Source organism: Dermacentor variabilis, chromosome 4 (genome assembly GCF_050947875.1).
Source record: "Dermacentor variabilis isolate Ectoservices chromosome 4, ASM5094787v1, whole genome shotgun sequence".
Lineage (NCBI taxonomy): Eukaryota > Metazoa > Arthropoda > Arachnida > Ixodida > Ixodidae > Dermacentor > Dermacentor variabilis.
The window spans coordinates 74,296,580-74,320,773 of NC_134571.1; the positions used below are offsets into that span (position 1 = coordinate 74,296,580).

The 24,194-nt window shown below is 44.4% G+C and overlaps 1 protein-coding gene across 2 annotated transcripts in view; it reads right to left on the reverse strand.

Annotated features, from left to right (window-relative positions):
• The window catches only part of LOC142579383 (uncharacterized), a 61,487-nt gene continuing 37,293 nt past the window's right edge, over nucleotides 1-24,194 (reverse strand). For both annotated transcript variants that reach the window (XM_075689505.1, XM_075689504.1), the window contains exons 16-23: nucleotides 23,165-23,375; nucleotides 21,511-21,690; nucleotides 20,261-20,440; nucleotides 15,026-15,245; nucleotides 14,655-14,809; nucleotides 14,013-14,258; nucleotides 11,362-11,644; nucleotides 1-493 (exon numbers count right to left, since the gene is read on the reverse strand). In XM_075689505.1, the coding sequence (XP_075545620.1) occupies nucleotides 384-493; nucleotides 11,362-11,644; nucleotides 14,013-14,258; nucleotides 14,655-14,809; nucleotides 15,026-15,245; nucleotides 20,261-20,440; nucleotides 21,511-21,690; nucleotides 23,165-23,375 (1,585 nt within the window). In that variant the 3' untranslated portion in view covers nucleotides 1-383. The remainder of the gene's footprint in view (nucleotides 494-11,361; nucleotides 11,645-14,012; nucleotides 14,259-14,654; nucleotides 14,810-15,025; nucleotides 15,246-20,260; nucleotides 20,441-21,510; nucleotides 21,691-23,164; nucleotides 23,376-24,194) is intronic.

Consider the following 24,194-nt stretch of genomic DNA (forward strand, 5'->3'; position numbering starts at 1 on the left):
TCCTGCAAGAACTCCTTTATTCAAAATTTGACACAGCTAAAGAAGAAACACCCTGTATATAATACTATGCCATTCGACCTTATCACAAACAACGTAGCCAATTAAAAGTAATTGATCCAGGCACTAAGCAACATTTGTGCCAGTGGCACCTGTCAATCGGCGTCACATTGTTTACCCACTAATGACTGTACACATGCCTTAGAAAGTGTGAAATATCCACTTGTGGCTAATCACAGGTTGGAAAGCAGCATGCAATCATGTCTGTGTGGCCACACAAGTCTGCCATGACTTGCATCACAACATTGCACTTTACGCACAGGCCTCAGTTCAATGGCATTGTTACACAACTTTGCGCCTACGCTGGTCACTGATCTCATCTTGGATCAGTCATCCTGGGTGTCACTGGTAGTGAGAACGTAAAGCAGAAGGTCAGTAGAACCACCTTGCTGTTCCTCTTGTTGCAATATGGTACCATCATCGAGAACAATGGTGCCTGTAAGAAAAATAAAAGAAGACTCTACTAGTACATATGATGCTTTAAGCCAGTTAGCTGCATTGTAGATACAATGACAGATTCGCTTTTGTTTTACTCATGCTCCTGCATGCATCCTATATGCAATTGACATGAACAATGCATTTATTAGATGAATGTTTCATTAACGAAGATGTACTCTCTGGTCTTACTGCAGGAATATAGAATTTGGAAAATAACACTTTATTTTAGAGTAGTACTCTGAATTTTCAAGGCGGACCTTAAACATGAAGCCATGGTGCCATTATTACATTGCATAGCAATTGCCATATAACTGTAAGTCATACATGACAGAAAAATCATGGCAGTGGCACAAAGTTTCTTGTAACTAGAGGGAAAAAATGGTGCTGCGGTGCTACTTCATGTATGGGAATGCTAGAAAGCAGTGGCTTCAGATCTACATCTTTTCTCGGATAGCCAGGAAATCTTGACAACATGCTTCGCAATGAAATGTTTCGCTTGTCATGGTAGCTTAATTCTGACTGAAACAGTGTGTATGATGCTTCTTTTCAGTGTCGAAATAAGAAGTCGTGCTGGGACATGCAGTTACATCAAACGTCCACAGTAACACTTCCAAATCAAACAAGTAAAACGAAAGAGAAAGACATGCTCACTGCATTTCAGTTTCAATCGCATGTTTCAATTCTTGTTTACTAGTTATAAATGGGCAAGCATAAATGTAAGAAGTATAACAGGAAAGCAAAGGTATCTTATGAAAGCTTAATTCCATGCTTCATTTGCAGAGCCATGGCCATGTTTTAAGTCCAGCCACATTCAAAACAAACTCAGTCTTCTGTGTACCGGCACTTTCATGGTGTCACAGCACCCTTTAAAAAGCTTGCATAGATTGTGGTGCCAGATTTTCCTCTAGGTAATGCGACAAGAAACTTTCATGAAATACAACATTCATTTAAAGTCATATAGTCAAACCACAAGCACTATCAAATACACACATTACATTCCGGGCATTCATGTACCAAAATCACAATCTGATCATGAGGCACGCTGTAGTGGGGCACTCCTAATTAGACCACCTGGGGTTACTTAGCACGCACCCCATGCACGGCACACAGGCATATTTGTATTTCACCCCCGTTAAAATGCGGCAGCCACGGCTGGGATTTGATCCCGCAGGAGTCCCACTCCTGCGGGTATTGTGCTATTTTGATACAAATGCAAACTCCTGCACCAATACACGGAAAATTGACCAAAACTGCACCACACTGCGGCAGAACGGCTTTACCGTGTGTGCTCTGGCAGTGGCCGCGAACAGCGAGCGGATTTGTTTTCTGGAAAAAAAGTGCAGCCATTCACATTCCACACACCGCACGATGACGCCTCCTGCACATATTTCTCGTAATTTTCGCGCTTACAACACTGGACTTTTCAGTGCTTCTGGCAAGTGGCTGGGGCGTGCACAGCCACACCCAACTGTTGTCACTGCTGTCAGAACAGCCAGGGCGGCTGTATTTAGAGTCTACTATAAACTGGCTGAGTGGGCCAAGCGACGTGGCGCTCCCTAGCCAACGTGCAAAACAATGAAAACTATATTCTAGGTCACAAGTGACTTGCAGCACTTCCAAAGGTGTACACAGGCAATATCTTTGTGCAGCAGACTATAGTACTGCGCTTCCCTGTCTGATTACTGGCGGGATTAGACAATGTTATTTTCTCCTTGACACATGATATGTTGCAGCGATATGTAAGATGGCAGGGCCTTATCAGGACTACTGTGGCAGTTACCACCGGTAACATTAATAGACACCCTAAACATGATCACACGGCAACATGGCAGTGCCCCAAGCAGCCCAGACTGCCTGCTTCAGTCCCAATTCACGCTTGCTACTCATTCTCTGGCCTGGCAGCAACAAATAAATGGTAAAATCCATCATCGCTTACGCTCATCTCAAGCTGAGGACAAAGCATTAGGTATGTTTTGTCGTTATTATTGAGGTCAGCTGTTTTTTTTTTGACACTGCTAGCACTACAGAGGCAGCACTGAGCAGTAATAGTTGAAGAAATAAAACGAAGGACACCGACCAACATCGAAGTGCTAAAAAATGAAAAAAAAAATCTAAAAGACGTTTCGGCTTCGCTACGGAAGCCTTGTTCACAATGGTATGACGGAAGGTTCATGGAAGCTTATGTATGCTTTAGAACGTGACGTAAGCAGCGCGTGTATGACGGGGGGAGGGTTCCCTCATTTCGATTAAGCGTGTGACGTGTTTTTTGTATCTCCAGTGATTCCAGATACAGACGCGATTTTTGGTTTCTTTCTTGGCCGATAATTCTCGAGCGATCCCAGTCGATATTGTGGCCCGTTGCATCCGTGTGCTCGGCAAGGGCATTCGACACTGTACGCTTCTTTTCGACATCTTTCTGATGCTGCCTCAGTCTCTGTTTGAAGTTGCCCGATTCACCGATGTATGCGTAGTCGCAATCTGCGCAGGGTATCTTATAGACCACGCCGGGAAACGATTCTCTCGGAAGCCTGTCCTTACCGCCGACGAGCGCTTGCCTCAGCTTACATACGGGCACGTGCGCCACCTCAACGTCATAACTGCGTAGAACGTGAGACAAGGTTTCGCTTATCCCTGGAACGTAAGGTATGGCAGCACGCTTTCTTGGTCGGGGATTGGTCGGACGAGCAGGATTGGACAGACGGCGCTCCACAGCAGTCAAAAAGGATGTGGGGTAGCCGCTTGCCGAGAGATCACCTCACACGTGGTCCAAGTCAGTGGAATGGCTTTCTGCTGTGGTGCAAATGCGGTTCGTACGGTTGAGCAGTGAGGCAGCAACCGACCTTTTGTGAGCGTCTGGATGAACGGATTGAAAGTTCAGGTAGCGGCCAGTGTGTGTGTCCTTACGGTACACGCTGAACGAGAGCCTTCCATCGCGTCTGGTGACAAGTACATCTAAAAAAAGGAGTCTGCTGTCGACCTCTGTCTCAACTGTGAATTCGATGGCCTTTTCTTGACTGTTTAGGTGCGCAGTGAACGAATCCAAAGCGCTGCACCGAATCAGACAGAAACAGTCGTCCACATAGCGCAGAAAAACTTTTGGCCTAGGGCTGAAGGACGCGAGAGCACGCCTTTCCAAACATTCCATCGTAAGATTGGCAGCGGTAACAGAGACGGATGCACCCATTGCCGTACCGTGGACTTTCCTGTAGAAGATGTTGTCGAAACAGAAGTACGTGTTTCCAAGGCAAAAACAGAGGAGCCTCTTGAGGTCGGGAACGTCAATGGGCGACCTGTCTGGCAAGGTCCTGTCAGATTCCATAGCAGAGGTGCATGCTTCCACAGCCAAGTCAGTCGGAATTGAGGTAAACAGCGATACCACGTCGAACGAAACCATCACCTCGTCGTCGTCTAGAGACACGTCACGAACTTTTTCAGTAAAGTCACAGGAGTTGCTCACGTGCGTGGAGCTCTTCCCGACGAGTGGAGCCAGAAGCTGGTGCAGGTATGCGGACAATTTGTAGAGAGGGGAGCGAGTGTCGTCGACGATTGGACGTAGGGGGACGTTAGGCTTATGAACCTTTGGTAGGCCATAAAGTGCAGGTGCAGCACCGTTATGACAGAGAAGCTTGAAATACAAAGACTTGCGCTCGGGAGCTACGAAGCGGAACACGTCAGCCAGGAGAGTCTGGAAGTCCCTCTGAACCTTCAAGGTCGGGTCCCGAGTGAGCCGGACGTAAGTGTCCTGGTCATTAAGCAGAGCCAACATCTTGTTTTTGTAGACAGCCGTGTCAATTAGCACTGTTGCATTCCTCTTGTCGGCGGGAAGGATCACGATTGCAGTGTTCGCCTGAAGACGCTTGACAGCTTTTCGTCTTTTCGTTCCTCAGCGGAAAGAGGGGAAACAAACTTCCTCCGGTGCAGACCAGAAAGGACACCAATGGCGCGGGTGCGAGCCTCGTCACGGCGGGACGGGTCAACTCGGTTAACCGCGCACTCAGTGTGCGGTGGAGTGCGCGGTTAAAACTTCCTCCGGTGCAGACCAGAAAGGACACCAATGGCGCGGGTGCGAGCCTCGTCACGGCGGGACGGGTCAACTTGGTTAACCGCGCACTCCACCGCACACTGAGTGCGCGGTTAACCGAGTTGACCTGTCCCGCCGTGACGAGGCTCGCACCCGCGCCATTGGTGTCCTTTCTGGTCTGCACCGGAGGAAGTTTGTTTCCCCTCTTTCCGCTGAGGAACGAAAAGCTGTCAAGCGTCTTCAGGCGAACACTGCAATCGTGATCCTTCCCGCCGACAAGGGGAATGCAACAGTGCTAATTGACACGGCTGTCTACAAAAACAAGATGTTGGCTCTGCTTAATGACCAGGACACTTACGTCCGGCTCACTCGGGACCCGACCTTGAAGGTTCAGAGGGACTTCCAGACTCTCCTGGCTGACGTGTTCCGCTTCGTAGCTCCCGAGCGCAAGTCTTTGTATTTCAAGCTTCTCTGTCATAACGGTGCTGCACCTGCACTTTATGGCCTACCAAAGGTTCATAAGCCTAACGTCCCCCTACGTCCAATCGTCGACTACACTCACTCCCCTCTCTACAAATTGTCCGCATACCTGCACCAGCTTCTGGCTCCACTCGTCGGGAAGAGCTCCACGCACGTGAGCAACTCCTGTGACTTTATTGAAAAAGTTCGTGACGTGTCTCTAGACGACGACGAGGTGATGGTTTCGTTCGACGTGGTATCGCTGTTTACCTCAATTCCGACTGACTTGGCTGTGGAAGCATGCACCTCTGCTCTGGAATCTGACAGGACCTTGCCAGACAGGTCGCCCAGTGACGTTCCCGACCTCAAGAGGCTCCTCTGTTTTTGCCTTGGAAACACGTACTTCTGTTTCGACAACATCTTCTACAGGCAAGTCCACGGTACGGCAATGGGTGCATCCGTCTCTGTTACCGCTGCCAATCTTACGATGGAATGTTTGGAAAGGCGTGCTCTCGCGTCCTTCAGCCCTAGGCCAAAAGTTTTTCTGCGCTATGTGGACGACTGTTTCTGTCTGATTCGGCGCAGCGCTTTGGATTCGTTCACTGCGCACCTAAACAGTCAAGAAAAGGCCATCCAATTCACAGTTGAGACAGAGGTCGACAGCAGACTCCCTTTTTTAGATGTACTTGTCACCAGACGCGATGGACGGCTCTCGTTCAGCGTGTACCGTAAGGACACACACACTGGCCGCTACCTGAACTTTCAATCCGTTCATCCAGACGCTCACAAAAGGTCGGTTGCTGCCTCACTGCTCAACCGTACGAACCGCATTTGCACCACAGCAGAAAGCCGTTCCACTGACTTGGACCACGTGCGAGGTGATCTCTCGGCAAGCGGCTACCCCACATCCTTTTTGACTGCTGTGGAGCGCCGTCTGTCCAATCCTGCTCGTCCGACCAATCCCCGACCAAGAAAGCGTGCTGCCATACCTTACGTTCCAGGGATAAGCGAAACCTTGTCTCGCGTTCTACGCAGTTATGACGTTGAGGTGGCGCACGTGCCCGTATGTAAGCTGAGGCAAGCGCACGTCGGCGGTAAGGACAGGCTTCCGAGAGAATCGTTTCCCGGCGTGGTCTATAAGATACCCTGCGCAGATTGCGACTACGCATACATCGGTGAATCGGGCAACTTCAAACAGAGACTGAGGCAGCATCAGAAAGATGTCGAAAAGAAGCGTACAGTGTCGAATGCCCTTGCCGAGCACACGGATGCAACGGGCCACAATATCGACTGGGATCGCTCGAGAATTATCGGCCAAGAAAGAAACCAAAAATCGCGTCTGTATCTGGAATCACTGAAGATACAAAAAACACGTCACACGCTTAATCGAAATGAGGGAACCCTCCCCCCGTCATACACGCGCTGCTTACGTCACGTTCTAAAGCATACATAAGCTTCCATGAACCTTCCGTCATCCCATTGTGAACAAGGCTTCCGTAGCAAAGCCGAAATGTCTTTTAGATGTTTTTTTTTTTTTTTCATTTTTTAGCACTTCTATGTTGGTCGGTGTCCTTCGTTTTATTTCTTCAATGCTTCATCCCGACCAGACGGGCTTCCGTCGAACCCTCGATTTCAGCAGTAATAGTGGTTTGACTTCCATTTAGCAGATGGTCGCACAGCATTAGCACTGGTGATGCACTTACGATGCGAAACGCTATGAATGCCTAATTGCTCACTGCATAATTAATTTACTACTCCGCTTTAGTCATAGAGTTTCCTACAATAATTACTAGAGGGAACTCTGGCGGTGCAATCATTCAGCCACCAAGGGAATGATAGGGAGCACATGAATATCTCCGATCTTTGTACTTATGCATTCAGGTGTTCTTGTGGCTTTGTTTACTATGCTTTATATGCTTGCATTGTCGTAAATTTCAGAGCAATCTATACTTTTCCAAGTGCAGAAGATGCTGCAAACATGCACAATTGCTGCTAATTGCAACGATTCAGCTTGTCAAGATGGCCAAATTGAAATTCGCCAAGTGTCTCAACGCAATGGCTTGCCCGCGACAAATTCATAAGGACGTTTTATGTTGCTTGTAGATGCATGCATCCGTGGCATAATGGTTTCAATACCAGGCTTCTGTGCTAGCGGCCCTGTGATCGAAACCTGCTATCAGGCAATTATAATAATGCTTATTTAATTATTTATTACACAGTACTTTGTTGAAAATGATGAGTTCATAAATTCACGAAGTTGTCTGAAGCCAGAACAAAGTTTGGGCAAGCCAAATGTACTTCCCATAATTCCCATGCTGGCTGAATCGCTCCCATTGCAGCTCCTTTAGACACTAGCACTACAGTTCCCTCTAGTAATTATTGCATGAAACATTATGGCTTTAGTATGATACATGATGATGGTGGCAAGCAAATGTAAATAGACACCGAGCAGAGGGTGCAGCGCGTGTGTACATTTATCAGGGCATTTGCTCTTACTAAAACTGGCTAAAGAGGCTTCATTAAACTGCTCAGAAAGCATATCGCAGAAGCGAAGCCCCGCTGTGGCATTAATGGAAACGCAGTCTATAGTTACAGCACAAAACATTTGTTGCATCACTTCCCCAATAGTGGAGGATGTTGCGAAAGGATGGCAAATAGACGCTGAGCAGACAACGTGGAGCTGATGAACACATCTTGAGAGGCATTCAGCTTTTCTATTGGCTAAGGAGCCCTGCAGCTTCCCCAGTGCTGTAAGGAACTAGCGAGATGGAGTATAAGCTGAGGGTGCTGCGAGCGAACTCAATATTAGGGAAGCATATGCTTCAGCGGGCTCAGCGGGCGGGGGTCTCTGTTACCAGGACCAGTATAACGAAGAACTATTCTTATCTGTTTTCATGCCCATGCTGGCCAGGCCTGAGTCATTTTGATCAATCACGCAGGGCTAATGGCAGATTTCGAATAAAATGTCGCAGTTTCACCCAAAAAGTCATCTTGGGTGTCACTGGTAGTGAGAACATAAAGCAGAAGGTCAGTAGAACCACCCTGCTGTTCCTCTTGTTGCAGTATGGTACCATCATCTCATTTCTTATTTACTCATTTCTAGGGGGAACTCTGGTGCTGCGATCGCTCAGCCACCATGGGAAGGATGGGAAGTACATGGATTTGTCTGAAGTTCATGCTTGTGGATTGATACGTTCTCGTGTTTGCTGCTTTATCAACTGCGATAGAAAATTAGCAGACAGCTATATGAAGTAAGAATAGTAGTCTTATCGGCCGTATAAGCTTACAAACATTCGCTTACTAAATAAATTTAACAAGCATGGTGTCATCTGCACAAGCAAATGTGAGCACATCTTACTCGATGAGCGTGGAAACTCACTGTCAGAACGCTGGAGTGAGGGAGTGCGGCAGCAGCAGCAAGTGAATTGGCCTTCGTGCTGCCTCTCGCTACAATGCAAACAAAGTGGCAAAAACACAACACACATGAAGTGTGGGGATGCGCAACTCACGCGCGTCCCCAGATATCTTGTTTTCCCCCATCTCCTGCAATCCCGCTTCGCCGCGTGGCCTGCGTGACGCCCGTGGCGGTCGATGTGGTTGAAGCGCAGCCCGAGAGATGGCGCGAGTGTTGCGCTGCTACCGGCGGGGTTACTTGGGTGTGGGAGCGGAAGGCGCTCTCTCTTGGGTTCGAGATCAGCAAGCGGTACGGACGTGCCGTGCCGCGCGTGTGCCGACCCATGCTTCTGCGAGACCGTCTCGCGTGGCCGTCTTGGATTGCGCCGCCGTTCGCATGACAGGACGCGCGAACGACCAGGCGTTGGGATCCAGCATGGGGCAAACATATTCGCTCGCTATGCGGTCGCGGTGAGTCGGACTTCTAGATTTGTCGCGCGCCCATCGGCATGTTTTGTGGATAGCAACTCGGCTAGCAGGCATTGATCTATGAAAGGTGCAATAAATGCCCTTGTGATTGTTTGCACTACTGTGTTGTCGTTCCTTTGTCCCAAGAGCACGGAGGAGAACTCCACAGAAGCTATCAGTTCTCGCGCTCTGTCACCATCACAGAACGCTTTCAAGATAGGGCCCGCACGGCTGTGCCATGCACAGCAGCCGCCGGACTAAACCCCCCTTGCACCCCCCCTTCTCCTTGGGCCTTGTGCATTACAAAAGACGGTGCGCTTCCTCCCCACTTTTTTCCCTTGCATGGGCGAGATTGAGCCGCCATGGTCGGTGGCAGAAATGCACCTGGAGTGTCCATACAACTGCTATCGCAATAAAAACAGATTGCAATAGTTTTACAATATACCAGCCCACGATTGATTACGGCTCTCTCGGTCTGCGGACCGCGTGTTGGACTCCCACTAAAAGTCGGGGTTTCGAGTGCCTTAAAGGGACACTAAAGGCAAATATTAAGTCAAGCCAAAGTGGTAGATTAGTGCTCGAGAATCTCTAAGGCGTCAGTATTGTCGTGAACAGGGCCTTAATAACCGAGAAATTGAAATAAATGCAAAACACAATTAGAGACTCCCCTGGGACCTAGGACATTCAAGTACTTGCCCTATGACAAAAGCACTCCTCAGTTAAATTCTGTGACTAGTAGTCAACGACTCATTAAAAAAAGAACATCCTTGTATTGTATTATAAGACGAAATAAAATGCTACTTGTCCAGTTCTACTTCATTAAAAAAAAGACATTGAAATTACCCTTGACAACGGCTGGGCAAGCAAAAGGTTTCGTTTTCGCTCAACTCTGCCCATGCTTTCGCGTTTCAGTAGTTTCGTTATTGTGTATTGCTGCGCTGGTTTTGCTGGCTCACGAAACACCCACAAACTGCAAGTAGCAGAGAATTCTGATCCATGTGATGTCGTGAGATGCCCGAACGGTCCATATCACTTGAGCAAAAAGCAGCTGCCGTGGCGAACCCTGTCTTGGCTCGGTACTGCCGTCTGTCGGGCGCTGTTTTACTCACTGATGGAAGCAAAGGGTGGTGATGGTGTATGAATGGTCACCACTCTCCCGGTTCGGTGGTGGGAGATTTGAATTTCGAAAAAGTTATTCGGAGCCTTCAGATGAAATTTTCTCGTAAACTAAGTCGTTACTTGGCATGAAACAAGTGTTGTGAGGTTTCTGGAATGGTACTGAAACAGTCTACATCGAATCGACTTAGTATGTGCCTTTAGTGTCCCTTTAGCTATGTCTTAGAAACTGGGCCTAATTAACACCAATGAACGCGGCTTCGACTCCCACCGATGGTCGTGGGTTCGGGTGCCTTAACTCTATTTTAATTGACTGTGCCTTAATTAACTTTGCCTAATTCACTCTGCCTTAATCCACTCTGCCTTAACTGGTGTCGTCAACTGCCTTGGTTGGCTCACTTCGGCTCCCTTTACTTTTTGGACCATCGTGTGGTCGCACTAATGCTGCCTCATGAGTCATAAAATGAGTTCATAATAATTAATTAGTACTAATCAGTAAGAGCTGATTACAGATACTAATCAACTATTTACAGCTACTCATCAGCAACAGCTGATTAGTAGAGCACAGTGGACGGGCGGGGCTGCTGCGACCCTGGACTGAGGACTGCACAGCACACTCCAGGGGAGCGCAGCAGCATTTTCACAGCTATGTAATGTTTTCAAGTCAATCTGCTAAACGCGAGACTATAAAAACAAAAAAATGCATTGGTGAAAACATTTGCTGCATTCGTAAGTTGAGAAGTCGGAGGACCCAAGCACCTTCGCCAATGCAGAGCTGCACCCCTGTAGAACTACATGTGGTGCTTCCGCCCTGTGGCGGCAAATTAAGACACGGGGTCGCCCGCAATATACGACGCCTATGGAGAGTTAAACAACTGAACCTAGTGTAGTAACATTGGCTTCACCCTTCCAAGTGCCCTCTGCGTTTGCGCTTGGAGGCCGTTCCGATCTCTGAGGCTTGTTGTTCTGCCGGTCCACCGCCGTAATTTTGCGATGAAAAGTGCAAACACTACATGTTAACCGATATGTACACAGTAGGCTGTTACGGTTTATGCGGATACAAAACAGATTATATTCAATGGCCGCTGAGTCGGGGATTTGACTTTACTACTTTTAAAACGAAACTACTGTTAAGCAGGTACGGTTTAATGAGGTTTTACTGTATTGCACTTTTGCAAGTGTTCTTTGCATTCAAGCAACTCCTTCGTGTGACCTTCACAGTCCTCTATGTCTGCTTCTATAATGATTATTGATCGCAATGAATTTTAACAATACATGCATTTAAACAAGTTGCTCAAAAAACAATGTTCACTTTGGCCTCTTCTTGCTTTAAAATTACTATTTGCTCATTGATGTAAGCTCATTTAAAGAGTATGGTAAAAAAACTATGGTATCCATTCCCTCCCTACCTTGGGGTATGGCTGCTTGTTCTTGGAGCTGGCCAGTTTCGTAGACAACATGATCACCATCAGCAACTTCTTGCTCAGTGACCACAAACTGAGGCTCCTCATAGGAGAGGTCAGCTGGCAGATCAGAAGATGCAGTCACTCCAGGTGTTGCTACTGCCACTCCACCATCTGCAGCCTCGAGTGCCACTGTCTGCTGATCATCTGGTGCTGCTGCTTCTGTCTCATATGTAGGCAGGGTTACATAGCGCGGCTCTGAACTTGTGTCAGCTGCTTCCTGCACCACCTTTAAAAGATTAAAACAGATGCAACACTTTTATTAGAAAAAATTGATTGATTGATTGATTGATTGATTGATTGATTGATTGATTGATTGATTGATTGATTGATTGATTGATTGATTGATTGATTGATTGATTGATTGATTGATTGATTGATCAATCGATCGATCAATCAATCCCTTTCACAACAGAAGGATGAAACTCAATTCTTAGTTGGATAGAGGGACTAGGAAACAGGAACCACACACACACTTACATACATTTCACATACAGCACTTCATTCCATTTGAACATACGAAAGATCCCACAAGCAAAGGATCTGACATTCACTCAGACTTTAATCTACAAAGGAGACTCACACAGCAGCCCATGTGGCTTTGTGTTTCCTTTGTACCTTCAGGCTAGTTTTTGTTCGTTTCAGACTCTCCCTTCCATGGTTGAATCTGTCTGTGCAGCAACAGTCAGTTTGTTAATACATATTAGCTATCGGTTTTGCTAATGTGTGGTAACATTATTAGCAAAACTAAACATTAAACTAAACTTCATATTCTTAAAGAAAAGAAAAGGGAAGTTAGAGTTAAAGATGAAACAACATCTATTCTGGTGGGATCCGAACACACATATGTACTCCACATGACATGTGATGCCCTACGAATTAAGCTACGGCTATGTTTATTCTGTTGTTCACTTTCTTAGGTATTAGCATGCATGTATTCATAACCTAGCCTGGCCGACCAATAGCAAGTTGCCTTTTCTTATACTTTCATTTTCCTTTTCCATAACTAGGAATATAAAATGTATTGCAAATTAAATTCTCGTCCATAATTTAATTCTACACTTCACAAAGAAAAAAATTGTCTTAGTTTACTGCATGCTTTCCTTGGCTTCGCCGTCTGTTGGCTTCATGTGATTGTTTCTTCGTATTGTGGATTTCCACGAAACTAACTCATTTACTAAGATAAACATGTGAAAGTGCATAATGGTATTTACTTATAGTGTTTTCTGCAGGTCAATCTAAAGTGGCTGCAAAAATCCTTGAGCGAGCGCTTGGATTTAAGCAATCTGAACCTGGCAGCAGAGAGCAAAAATGCCTATGTGATGGATCATACCGAAACTTGTTGTGCCTGCATCGCACAAACCGGTTCCAAAAACAGTGCCTAATTTTCACTCTGTACATTTTCATGGCAATCCAAAGTTGCCATCCCTCAGTGGGCCAAATGTAGGATGAAAGTGAGATAAGTTATTTGTACCTTAATATGCAGTGGTAAGGCAAGTGAGAGTGACCCGGTGCAGAGGGATCTTTCATGACCAGTGGAAAGAATGAACCCGCTCCAGATCGATCACTGAAAACCAGATTCACCACCACAGAGCAAAAAATCCTGCTTTGGATCGACCAGTCGAAAGCAGCATTATACATTGTGCTCATTGAACAGCGATGGCTGACATAATTCACTGTTGCTACAAACATGCTATCCATGACAAGCAATTAGATTATAAGAATACACAAACTCCTTCAGTACAAATTCCAATGTTTCTTTCCTCCTGTTATACAAAGTAGCATACATTAAGCATTTTTATACAATTAAGCAGAACAAATATGACTTCCACAGTCTTTAATAAACAGACATAGACAGGTGAACTGATTGACTGATTGATGAAAGCGGCAGAATTGGAAAAACTGCAGCCAGATGAAACCAATGATCGTCAAGTACACAAAGCAGCATTTAGTAGGTTTCTCTGTTCAACGGAAGTAGCCCATTCAATTTCTCGGCATAAATGCCATCATAATCAACTGCACTCATTCCACACTACATCTTAGGGAGTTACTCCAACCCCACAGGGTTGATTAAACAAGAAAAAAATGATTACATACTCAGATGCTGTGTAAAGCAGAGCCTTTAACAAGAGTAAAACTTCTATTCCAGTCCAAATGTAGATAATAATTATAGTACACCCACTAGATCTGCAGTGGCCACCGCTAGCTGGTGACCGAGGAAGAAAAATAAGTGAGTTAGCGTAGAACACAGAAGGGGAAAAGTGTCCCAGGAAGATGTATAACACAGTTTTCGTCGTTATTATTCTCTATTATTAATTTCTCATTGGAAATTCTAAATGTAAAAGATTTCACATTGAATGCATTATATTTTGAATACATAAAACCTCAAGAGAACCTATTTAAGAATTTCAAAGAGAAGCTAGAAACTGCCTCTCTGAAGGCAGTTTCCAAAGGTGTTTCGCCTGCTTGCCTCAGCAGAAAATTATACACTAGTTTCAGCCAACAGCTTTCATTACGCTTCCATGGCTGGCTGAGGTTACCAACCTGCGCATACAACATCTTTTCATGCCAGGGAACAGCACAAAAGGTAAAGCTACCATGTTTTGCATTTGTGAAGATGAATCATCCTGCAGAGATTGGATGGCAGCATGGTCCTCTGCCACGGTTCCAGTAGCAACCACTGTTTCAGTCAGTTCAGACACACCAGTGGAGACAACATACTGGCTGGACGCTGCTTGATTCAGCACAGACTCTTCCTCAAGTACATTCTCCATGATTACAGATGTCTCATCCTTGACCACCACTTGGTCCGTAGGGTCCACCAGGTTAGCCATGTATGTCACCTACACAATGTGTAAAACAAAACATTATGAAATCAGGGACAAGAAGAAACTTAAAATTGACATTTCATATGCAAAGCATGGGTTGAAATCTGAGCTGGTTCTTGTCAGTGAACTTTCAGAACTATCACAATTATCAGAAGCCCCTTCAATTCGTGCATGTATGCTCTGACCAAATGAATGAATGATTAAAAAAACCTACATCATCGCTTGCAACTGTCTCAAGTCCCTGTAGCTGCGAAACATGTTCAAAATCTTTGTGACCTGGTACGTGAGAATATTTATGCTGATGAAGAGCATCCAGTAAGTCTCTTTCCGCAAATAAGCAGGTGCTTTGCAACTATTCACAAACTTGAGAAACACGGCCACAGACCGCCCCTCGGAGAACCTATAACCTACCTGCCCGCCAGCTTCATCTGTCACATCAAAAGGCATAGAGATCTCAATAGTGTCTGGCGTGGGCCCCTGCTTTATCTGGGCCCGACCACTGGCAATTGCCTCACGAAGTTCCTCGCTGCTAAGGCCTTCAACTGCCAAGAGAACCTCTGAGCTGCCTGAAAAACAAAAAAAAAAGGATAGTGCAATTAAGCCCTATATGTACACATTGCAAAGGCAAGGCTACAGCTAACGTTCATGACATCATGCTCTGTAGCCTGTTCATAGCATATTCTATAAATCAAATCCACAGACATCTCACACAGAGCTGAAACAAAAGCTTTCTCAGTAGTGAAAGCAGAAAGAAATGACTTGAGCACACTAATGTCACCCACCATGTTCACCCATTACATTGGCCACAAGGGATTCCGTAGTGTCCTGCACAATGTTGGTGCCAACACCAGACATGGCAGCAGTAATGTTTGTGCCTTCGAAAGCCACTTCAAAGCTGGTCACTGTTGGATTGGTAGCTGTCTCTGCAGCATGCTGAAGACTCTCGACAGTGGCGTCCGCGTCCAGGCCCATGTCTGATTCGAGCCCTGTGTTCCCGAGAGCCTGAAGATGAAGGAGGAAGAGGGATTGTTGCAAGCTGCACAGAAACTAGCCTTGGAAATAAAGAAACAAGAAATAATCCAGATTTTATGCACTGTAGGAATTTGTCTAGGCAAAGCTTTTGTGAGCCAGCAAGACAAAATGATGTAACATGATAAGGACACAGCGCACTCTGTCGTCACACCTTGTGCAATGAATTTCAGTGAGAAATGTATCCCTCGTCCTTGGTTTTGGTGGCAGACTTCCCAGATGCTTGCAGAAAAACTAGACTTAATGCCACCACTCGCCAAGACATCTAAACTTTCGAATGCCACAAAGAAAGCTCAACACAGCCTACCAACCACAGGTCATTTTATCTTACTGAAGCTACAGGATGGTGGTTCAGCAAATGTGGTTCAACCCTTTCGTTCACTTTCATTGTAAAACAGGCATTTCTGCTCCTCGTGTGGGAGCGGAAACGTCTTGTTTTGTTTTCTTTTTACATTTTTGGTCAGCATCCATTTTACCTTTGACTTTCAGCAAATTGTGGTTCTTTCAGGTACAAAACTTGTATACTTCATTGCCAGCTAGCACAGTGCTGACTAGCTAGTGGAGTGCTGCTTATAGTGGTGATTCGTGTTTGAAGGGTAGTGCAAGAACCTACACAGGATGTAAGAAAGATACAGAATGACCAGACAAGGTGTTGTGTTGTTCTTTTCATGATAGAGTGCATAAGCGCGACTGAATGAGGACATAGAAACAGATACACAGAGACAGCACTGTCTCTGTGTATCTGTTTCTTTCCACGTCCTCATTCAGTAGCGCTTATACATTCTATCATGGATTCTAACCACCTAGCCTGCCAGCTTGTTTTAACAAAGTGTTTTTTTTTTGTTCTACGTAGGTTTTCACACACCCCTTAAGACATGAATCGGAACCAACTAGCCTAATCTACAATTATCCTCAATACAGTGACAAAAAAAGTCCATCAAGTGAGAAATCGAGCACCTGGAAGCAGCCACGCCAAACCTTAGGGAGGTGGGTAAACAAAGCTTCATTTTAAAAACGTGCCTCAATAGATCATCATGCCAAAAAGCTTAAGTACAGTACACCCTACAGAGGACAGAAGAACGACACAGACACATATACTGCATTGCTCTTGTGTCCCATTTTGGGTGTACGCAACGTACTAGGTTCCACATGACATACCAATAAGCTCAATGTGCAGCTGTAGTCAACAGAACGATCTCACAGCAAGTTACATGCACTACACCACCACTGCCACATATGATTCAAGTAACAAAAGACCTTAGTAGACTGAATGCCCACTACAGCTGAAAGTGCACGGTTTTACAGCATTTATTTTTCTCTTTTTCTTCCAGTGAGAGGGCAAGGAGGTTAGTATAACGTAGCAGCAGGGCTAAGGAGACATAGTTGCACTAAAGTACCTCCTGCCGAAAAAAGAAGACGCAAATGCTAATACACCCACGATTTGAAATCCAGATTTTCATAAGCCTAAGTGCAATCGAGAATCAGCAGAAACTACCGGCACCATGACATTGGTCAGACAGGTGAGCAGGAACATAGCCTGGCAAAATCAATTTCTTGTGCCGCCCGAGTGCTGCTTTTCAAATGTGTCAGATGCTGAAAGGCCGACAAATATGTAAAGGGTACGTATGTCATAGCTACATCATTACCTAAGCTTTTATGCGGGACAGATGGATAGGTAAGAACAACAGAAAGGATGGGATTGTATATAACATGGTAGCTTAAAGCTTTAATTTGTGTTCCCTTCGTGAGATTAATGTAAACACAACCACTTGCTGCAGGCCACAACAGAATAGTATACTGAAGCGCAATTGCAAACCTATTAATGAGATTTTTTATACATAGTATTGGTTCCTGGCTTGTGCAATCCTAGAGTAATCCAAAACACTGTGGCATCTTATGATAGAAGCAGAAATTCCATGTGTGTTTAAGTACTATTATCGTATTCTTATTTGTGTAATATGTCAACTGCTGGTACTTCTAAGTGTAAGAATTTTTCTTGCTAAGTATATATACACTTTTTTCCTGTTTAATAGTATTGTGATTCTTTGTAACATATTATAAGAGGTCTCCCTACAGTGTTTCACTATAGGTCCCCTTTCTGCATGATAGATGTACCCTCTTATGTACATGCACTAAAATTTAATAAGTACTATTCAACTTCCAAGCCCTGCTTCTGTAGATAAGTAAATCTCAGTTGCGGAATCGTTGGGCAACACAGTGATCCCTAAAAACTACATGCATTCACGTAAGTAAAAAGCTTTACTCTCAGGGCTTCACTCTCTTCTGCTCACCTGCTTAACAAAGCATACTGATATGACATTCTTGGCTTATCATTCTTTTTTCTGTTAAATGAAGGGCCAAGCCTTATATACACTAGAAAAGATATCGGCAAGCATCAGAGCACCACAAATAATTTAATGTAATAGATGTTTCTACTAAAATGTTTCAGTTTCGCTACCGAAGAGGTGTAAACGTCGTGATGTCACGATGCATTGGCTTGCTCTATTTTTGCTATCGCTGCGACAGTCACATATGAGCACAGCCATAAAAAATGCATGTAGCAACATAATCGCAGTAAGCCCTATAGCTAAAGGACGTAAGCAAAGTCTACTTAGTCATGTTGTCAAGACGATGCAAACAGCAGCAGCTCCGCATCTAGAGATCAGCTTTAGTACCATATTAAAATACATTATAAATGCTTGTCAATCTTCGTGCTTGCTAAATTTCAGCCTTTAACGCGCGAGAAGTGTGTGGTGTGGTAGAGTTTCCACAACCTCAAAAATATGTGACAGTCCTCCTTTAACCCTTACAGTGCCATGGCTGAGCCTCACTCATCCAGGCATTTTTCCATATATATACAGTAGAGCCTCATTGATATAATCCCCCCCATTTTGTGCAATTTCCCGGAGCCAACATTTGCGATCGTAAATGCAAAAAAAAATGACGCAATACAGTCACGCTTCTTTTTTACTGGTTAATATGTTTCCGGAAAACATGATATTTTGGCATCAGCATTCAGTATATCACCATATTGCAATCATGTGATACGTTTTCTAGCCCTAGATCCTATGTACACAAGAAAAGGCATGAGGCATGTACAACTGAGAGCAGTAGGCGCCTGCAATGACAGCTTCCATGCAGTACTCATCCACCAGTATGGCAGCATGAAAATGCTGCCACACGCTTGGTATCCTATACCGGTACCAGTAAATCTTGTGGGTTGTCACACGTCGCCATTCACAGCTGTCGCCGCCACCCCGTTGCAGTAAGCACCTTCCCCTATCTGTTCCACAGCACACATGGCATAGTGCAGTTGGAAGCTTACTGCATGCTTTTAATAGGCGATAGCCCAACGTGCTGCTATCCCCTGGTGCAGGTGGTGTGAAGTGACCATCATGTTTCGATCTGGCGGCATTGTGGCATCATATTCCAACATTTCCTACCAGCCTGGTTTTGTTTCGGTTTCGTACAGCAGTCTTAAATCAACAGCGCACGTCTCGTGCCACGATTTTCGCAAGGTGGGCACATCAAAGCTTTCCGCCAGAATTCTCCTCCTGGAAAAGCTGCTAATCTAGGTTGAATTTGAGGAGCGCGAACATACGCTCGCCAAGGCCGCATAAACAACAATGTACGTCTCGGGCTGCTTGGGTGCCACCAGATCGGCACACATCGATGTGTCATGCTGCAATGATTCACGCAATGCTTCGCCTTACATAGATGTCAACTACAGTTGAGTCTGCTGAAATTTTTAGTGACTTCGGATGGTACATTTGCCTGATTAGTATGTTTTGTCTAGTGTTTCTTTTTTCGACAAAACACATAAGCAAGCTTCTACTGTATATGCCAATGACGAGTATTACTCATCCAGGGATTTACTCTTGACCACTAGATACGACGGGCATGGGGCAGTCATTTTATCATTTTGGTGTGAATGCTACACTACTAGATGGCACAAGCTTCTCAGAAAACTGATTTATTGTGGCCATGGCTTAGGGCGAGGGGGGGAGGGGCGGCAAAATGCAATGGAAGTCTGGCTCCCATGGGTTTTAAAGATAGCGATGTTAACTTAAAGGCCAATTGGAACAAAGTTTCACTTTTTCTAAATAGTTATAATTTGGTAGCACATGAAGCAAACTTCGCAAAGCTGCAGGGCTGATAATTAGTACCTAATTTTCTTAGTAACATCCCCTAAATAGCATCTAAGCAGACAATATGCACACCTGGAAGTTGGCGGATGTGACTAAGTCCCAGCAGATCACCTCCGAGATTTCTCAGTGCACCACATGTAGCCGTGGGCTGCGTCTAATCTTGAAGCCGTGCCGAGAAGCCGGGCATTATAAGTCATGCATCACTGGTTGGCTTTTTATGTGGCCCAAAATTTTGCTGCAGTGATGGCTGCTGTGAGGGCGACCGCACTTTTCAATGCCAGAAATGTGGTGCTTTGTGACTTAAGTAAGGAAGCAGACATGAAAAAATTTCACGTTCACATTTTTTGGCACCAAAAAAATATATTGAGTCATGTGTGGAGCTTCAACTTAGTGCTGATGATTGCGAGGAAGAGTCTGACCCTCTGGCAGCCTCTCTTATGTGCATGTGGCTGAACGGAAACACTTTATCACCTGCACCTCTATGATTTGCTTTCCTCGCAGTGCTAGGAACGGAGTGACGCATGAAGGACAACAAAGGCACGCCAGACTTCTGTTCCAAAATATGTTCTATACATTCCTCATATAGACTTCTGTTATTTATGCCTGTATGCAAATACAAAAACATGAAGAAACTGACAGTGACGGACAAGAGAAAATAACTAATGAACTGGTGATATGGAAATAAGGAAAGCTGTTCACAGTGAATCAGCCATAAGATAACTTGTAAAACTTTGATGGTTCTCTAAATAAAAATTGGCATGAAAAGGGTTAAATATACATGCCACTCATGAATTCCTAAGAGTGTGCAATCACTCCAAAATGGACTACAATCTGTTTTACCTTAGAGACGAGCATGGCACTAAGCGCATCGGGGTTGGACCACTGGGTCTCCTCCTCGGGGTGCTTCTTGCGCAGGTGCCGCTTCAGAGAGTGGCGCAGCTTGAGGCTGAGGCCACAGTAGCAACATGTGTACACCTGGTTTGAGTGGAACATGCGGTGGTGGCTACGCAGCTGGTGCTCCTAGAAGGCAAACACAATAGGCATGAGATGATAAAAAAATTTTAAATACAACTCTGCCATCATGTTTAGAAGCGTTGAGAACTTAGCAAGGAAGTTATTAATTTCAGCAAGTTTTTAGTTATCTTAACACCAACATTGCCTTTTTGTGTCGAAGTGTCTTTAAGAAAGTTTGCTGGTGGGCTAGTTGGTATGTGATGCTAAGAGCAAGAACAGCGTAAGAAACGGCACAGGGAAGAAACTTCCTTAGTTTCTTTATCGTGATGTAAATTGCCAGCATGTTGCCCTGGTAAAAACCATCAGAGCAATGGGCACTGATCACAGCAGCAATTCTTACTGCACCGAAGTTCCATGCAATTCTTGCAGAACCTGATAAACAAACAAAAATATGCCGTGTAGGATTTTCAGGCATGTTCACACATAGGGAATGTTCAGCCACATTCTTGCATTCTGTGATAACTTCTGCAAATATATGTGCAATACCCTAGACTCAGTTATAAAAGTGGCCTGCACACTGCACTTTGGCACAAGGTGTTATTTTGTGACTAAATGCTAGTTTTCCTTTTTAAATGATGTGTTTGGAGCATGCTTTGAAAGAGTGGGCAGCAGTGAGGTCATACATGCTACAGGAGTAAATGTGGAAGACATGACTTGATAAAATCAAACGCTCGTACTTGCTGCCAGGGCTCTGAATGGGCTCCAGCATCTAGATTTTGAGATTATGGCTCAAGAGCTTTCGCATAGTTTGCATGATGTTCCAAGTTCGCTATCATATGATTGCTTTTGATTTGTAATATCATGTCTGGATTAGAGCTCAAGTAAAAAGGAGAGAAAGGTAGGAAGGAAACACCAGAAAGAAGGAAAGGAATTTATAAATATAGATCAAAAAGAAGGAAGAAAATGTAAGACAAGAAGGAAATAAAGAAAAAGAGACAAAAGTCAATGATAATGACCTGCAATATGGTTGTCTCATCTTGGAGATGTTGAACATATGCCACTCATTCTCGCTTATAAACTGATCTCTGATATATACAGAAAGTACAAGACAAGTAGACTCAATGTACAGCCAATACCTTAACAAAGGCTCGCCCGCAGACACCACAGGTGAAGATCTTGCCTCGGGAGTGTTCCAGCATGTGGCGAGCCAGTGACTCTCGCGTAGTAAACACCTTCTGGCAAACAGTGCAGCGGTGCCGCCTCTCACTCAGGTGCGTATCCTCGTGCTTCTGGAGGTTGCCCTTTTGGAAGAACTCCTGCTCCCCATTAACAACACACACATTCATGAACGCCAATTCTACAGTGCTTATAGTGAGGGTTGGAGAGAGTTGACTTCTTTTTACTCTAAGTACTGCATACATTGAGCGCTACATACTAGTGAGAAAAAAATAAAATAAGAAAGTGCTTGCAAGAGCACCAGTAACTTGTCACTGGGCTCTGGAACATCGGCCTGCCTTCGGCATGACCTGCCCCTTCTGCCCTCGCCCAACTGCCCTCGCAGATTTACCACACCTCTTGTGAAGTGATTCAGAACTGCACTCATAAAGACACCACTACCTGTCAAAAGTGGGGCTACACCCACGCTGCCCACTAGACTACCATCTGCAGATCTATGGTCTACACCATAGAAACCTGTTGGACCTCATCAAACATAACAAAATACACACGTACATATAATGTGCATGCTTCACATGTTTTACGCCGCAAGACAAACAATAAAATTGAAAAAGTGCACGTACAGTCGAAACTCAATAATGATCACAGATATAACAAATTATCAAATGTAGCAAATTAACTCCGAATTTTATGACCAATATTGGCATGCAATGAATATATGCTTTTATGGAATACTGGATATAACAAAGGTACTTTTGTACCATATGCATATTCGTTATAATGAGTTTCAACAGTTAGTAAGCCTCATTCTTTATGATGTTGCACAAATTAAAAATTACAAGTGCACCTATATTAGCTTTCCTTCTTTTTGCTATGAAATTCAATAGTTGCAGGTCTGCAATTACACAGTGCAGCTCTTTAAAGGCAAAAGTAAGTTGATTACCATAAAATGTTTTTGCTGAGAATGGGGCATGTAACCAAAGTGAACATGTCCTAATTATAAGATCATGTGCAAAGATAATGTACCTTACGTTGTTTACCATGATCTTACACATGCTTTATTTTCCTCAATGAGGTTATCTTAAAACCAATTGGTATGCCTAAAAAAATATTCATGAAAGTTAATGAATTCATTAACTGGCCTGAGTTGCCATTGCAGGACACCCAGTTTTTCTTTTGTGAAACTTCCTTCATCTTGCATATTTCCACACAGCTCATTTGCTTATAACACCAAAAATTTGTTATGATGGCAAATAAGTTCAAAAGGGCAATGAAAAGCGCTAGCTGGTGCCTGTTCATACTTTCTTCTTGCGCTATCTACAAACTTAAATGATGAAAGGACAGGTACAGGAACCCTGGACAAACGAATGATGATGCACAAACTTATGTGACATTCGGGATGTGATACTAATAAACCAGCTGTAAGTGTACACACTATTCGTTTTTCCATGTTTTCTGCACTCGTCCTTTTGTCTTTTGGTTTGTACATAGCACAAGAAGAAAGCATGGGCAAATAAGTGTTGGGTCATCCAAAAATCTACATAAATGACATCAGCCTGATTACCATTTCAGTCATATTTGTTACGAGGTACTAGAGCACCAAATTATACTTGCCTTGCCACAGACACCACACTTGAACCTCTTGACACCACTGTGGATCATCATGTGCACATCCAGGGACTTCTTAGTCTTGAAAAGCTTTTGGCACGTTGGACATGGGTACGTAGGATCACCATGAACTGCATGGTGCTCCAACAAGAGATCTTTACGATGGAAGCGTTTGCCACAAACATCGCACTGGAACCGCTTCTCTCCATGAAGGGTCCTGAATGGAGAGAGAACTACCATTTCTGGGGCACTCATACAGAAGCGGATACAAAATTTTAACTTGAAGCATGCAAATTTCAAAACAATCTTATTACTGTATCAGTGCCCATCTTGTCTATATTGCACTTTGAGTCGATGTCATTCGTACTGTTAGTAAATATGTCACAGTGCAATCCTCTCACAATGATACTACATAAAATGAGGCATCGCTTACAACAATCGGCAACCATTAGCATTAACTTTCACATCGGCTTAACTTAAAAACAAACTGCATTCAATTGTGTGATTATCTCTGTGATAGTGGATACAACAATGCATGCCCAGCATTTGAAGACATAATTTGCTGCAGAAGAACACAGTAAAATTCTGCCCAGGGTAACAATCCTAATGTTGAATGAAGTTTCAAAGGAATGCTCCAGTTCATCCTTACATGTGGTCCAGAATTTGAAGCACTGCATGAGATCTACCTTCAGCATGCACTAATTCAATGCAATAGAGAAAGTGCAATCACCAAGCGCCACTTTCAGCAGAGCCGAGCACAAGCAAATTCTAAAGTAACAATTTTAATTTTCACAGCCCTAATTTATACAACACAGTTTCTTCAACAATGCAAGTACAGTTAAACCTCAATATAATGAACTCCAATATAACAGGATTCTCCAAATAATGAAGCATTTAACTTTTTATAACTTTTTGTCCACAGAACACCGTGTGTTTTGAACCTCAATATAATGAAGTGTGTTTATACACAATTGTTTGTGCTTTGGAAATCTTTCAGTAGATGGCAGCACAAGTTTAATTCAAGATCAGGAAGGCT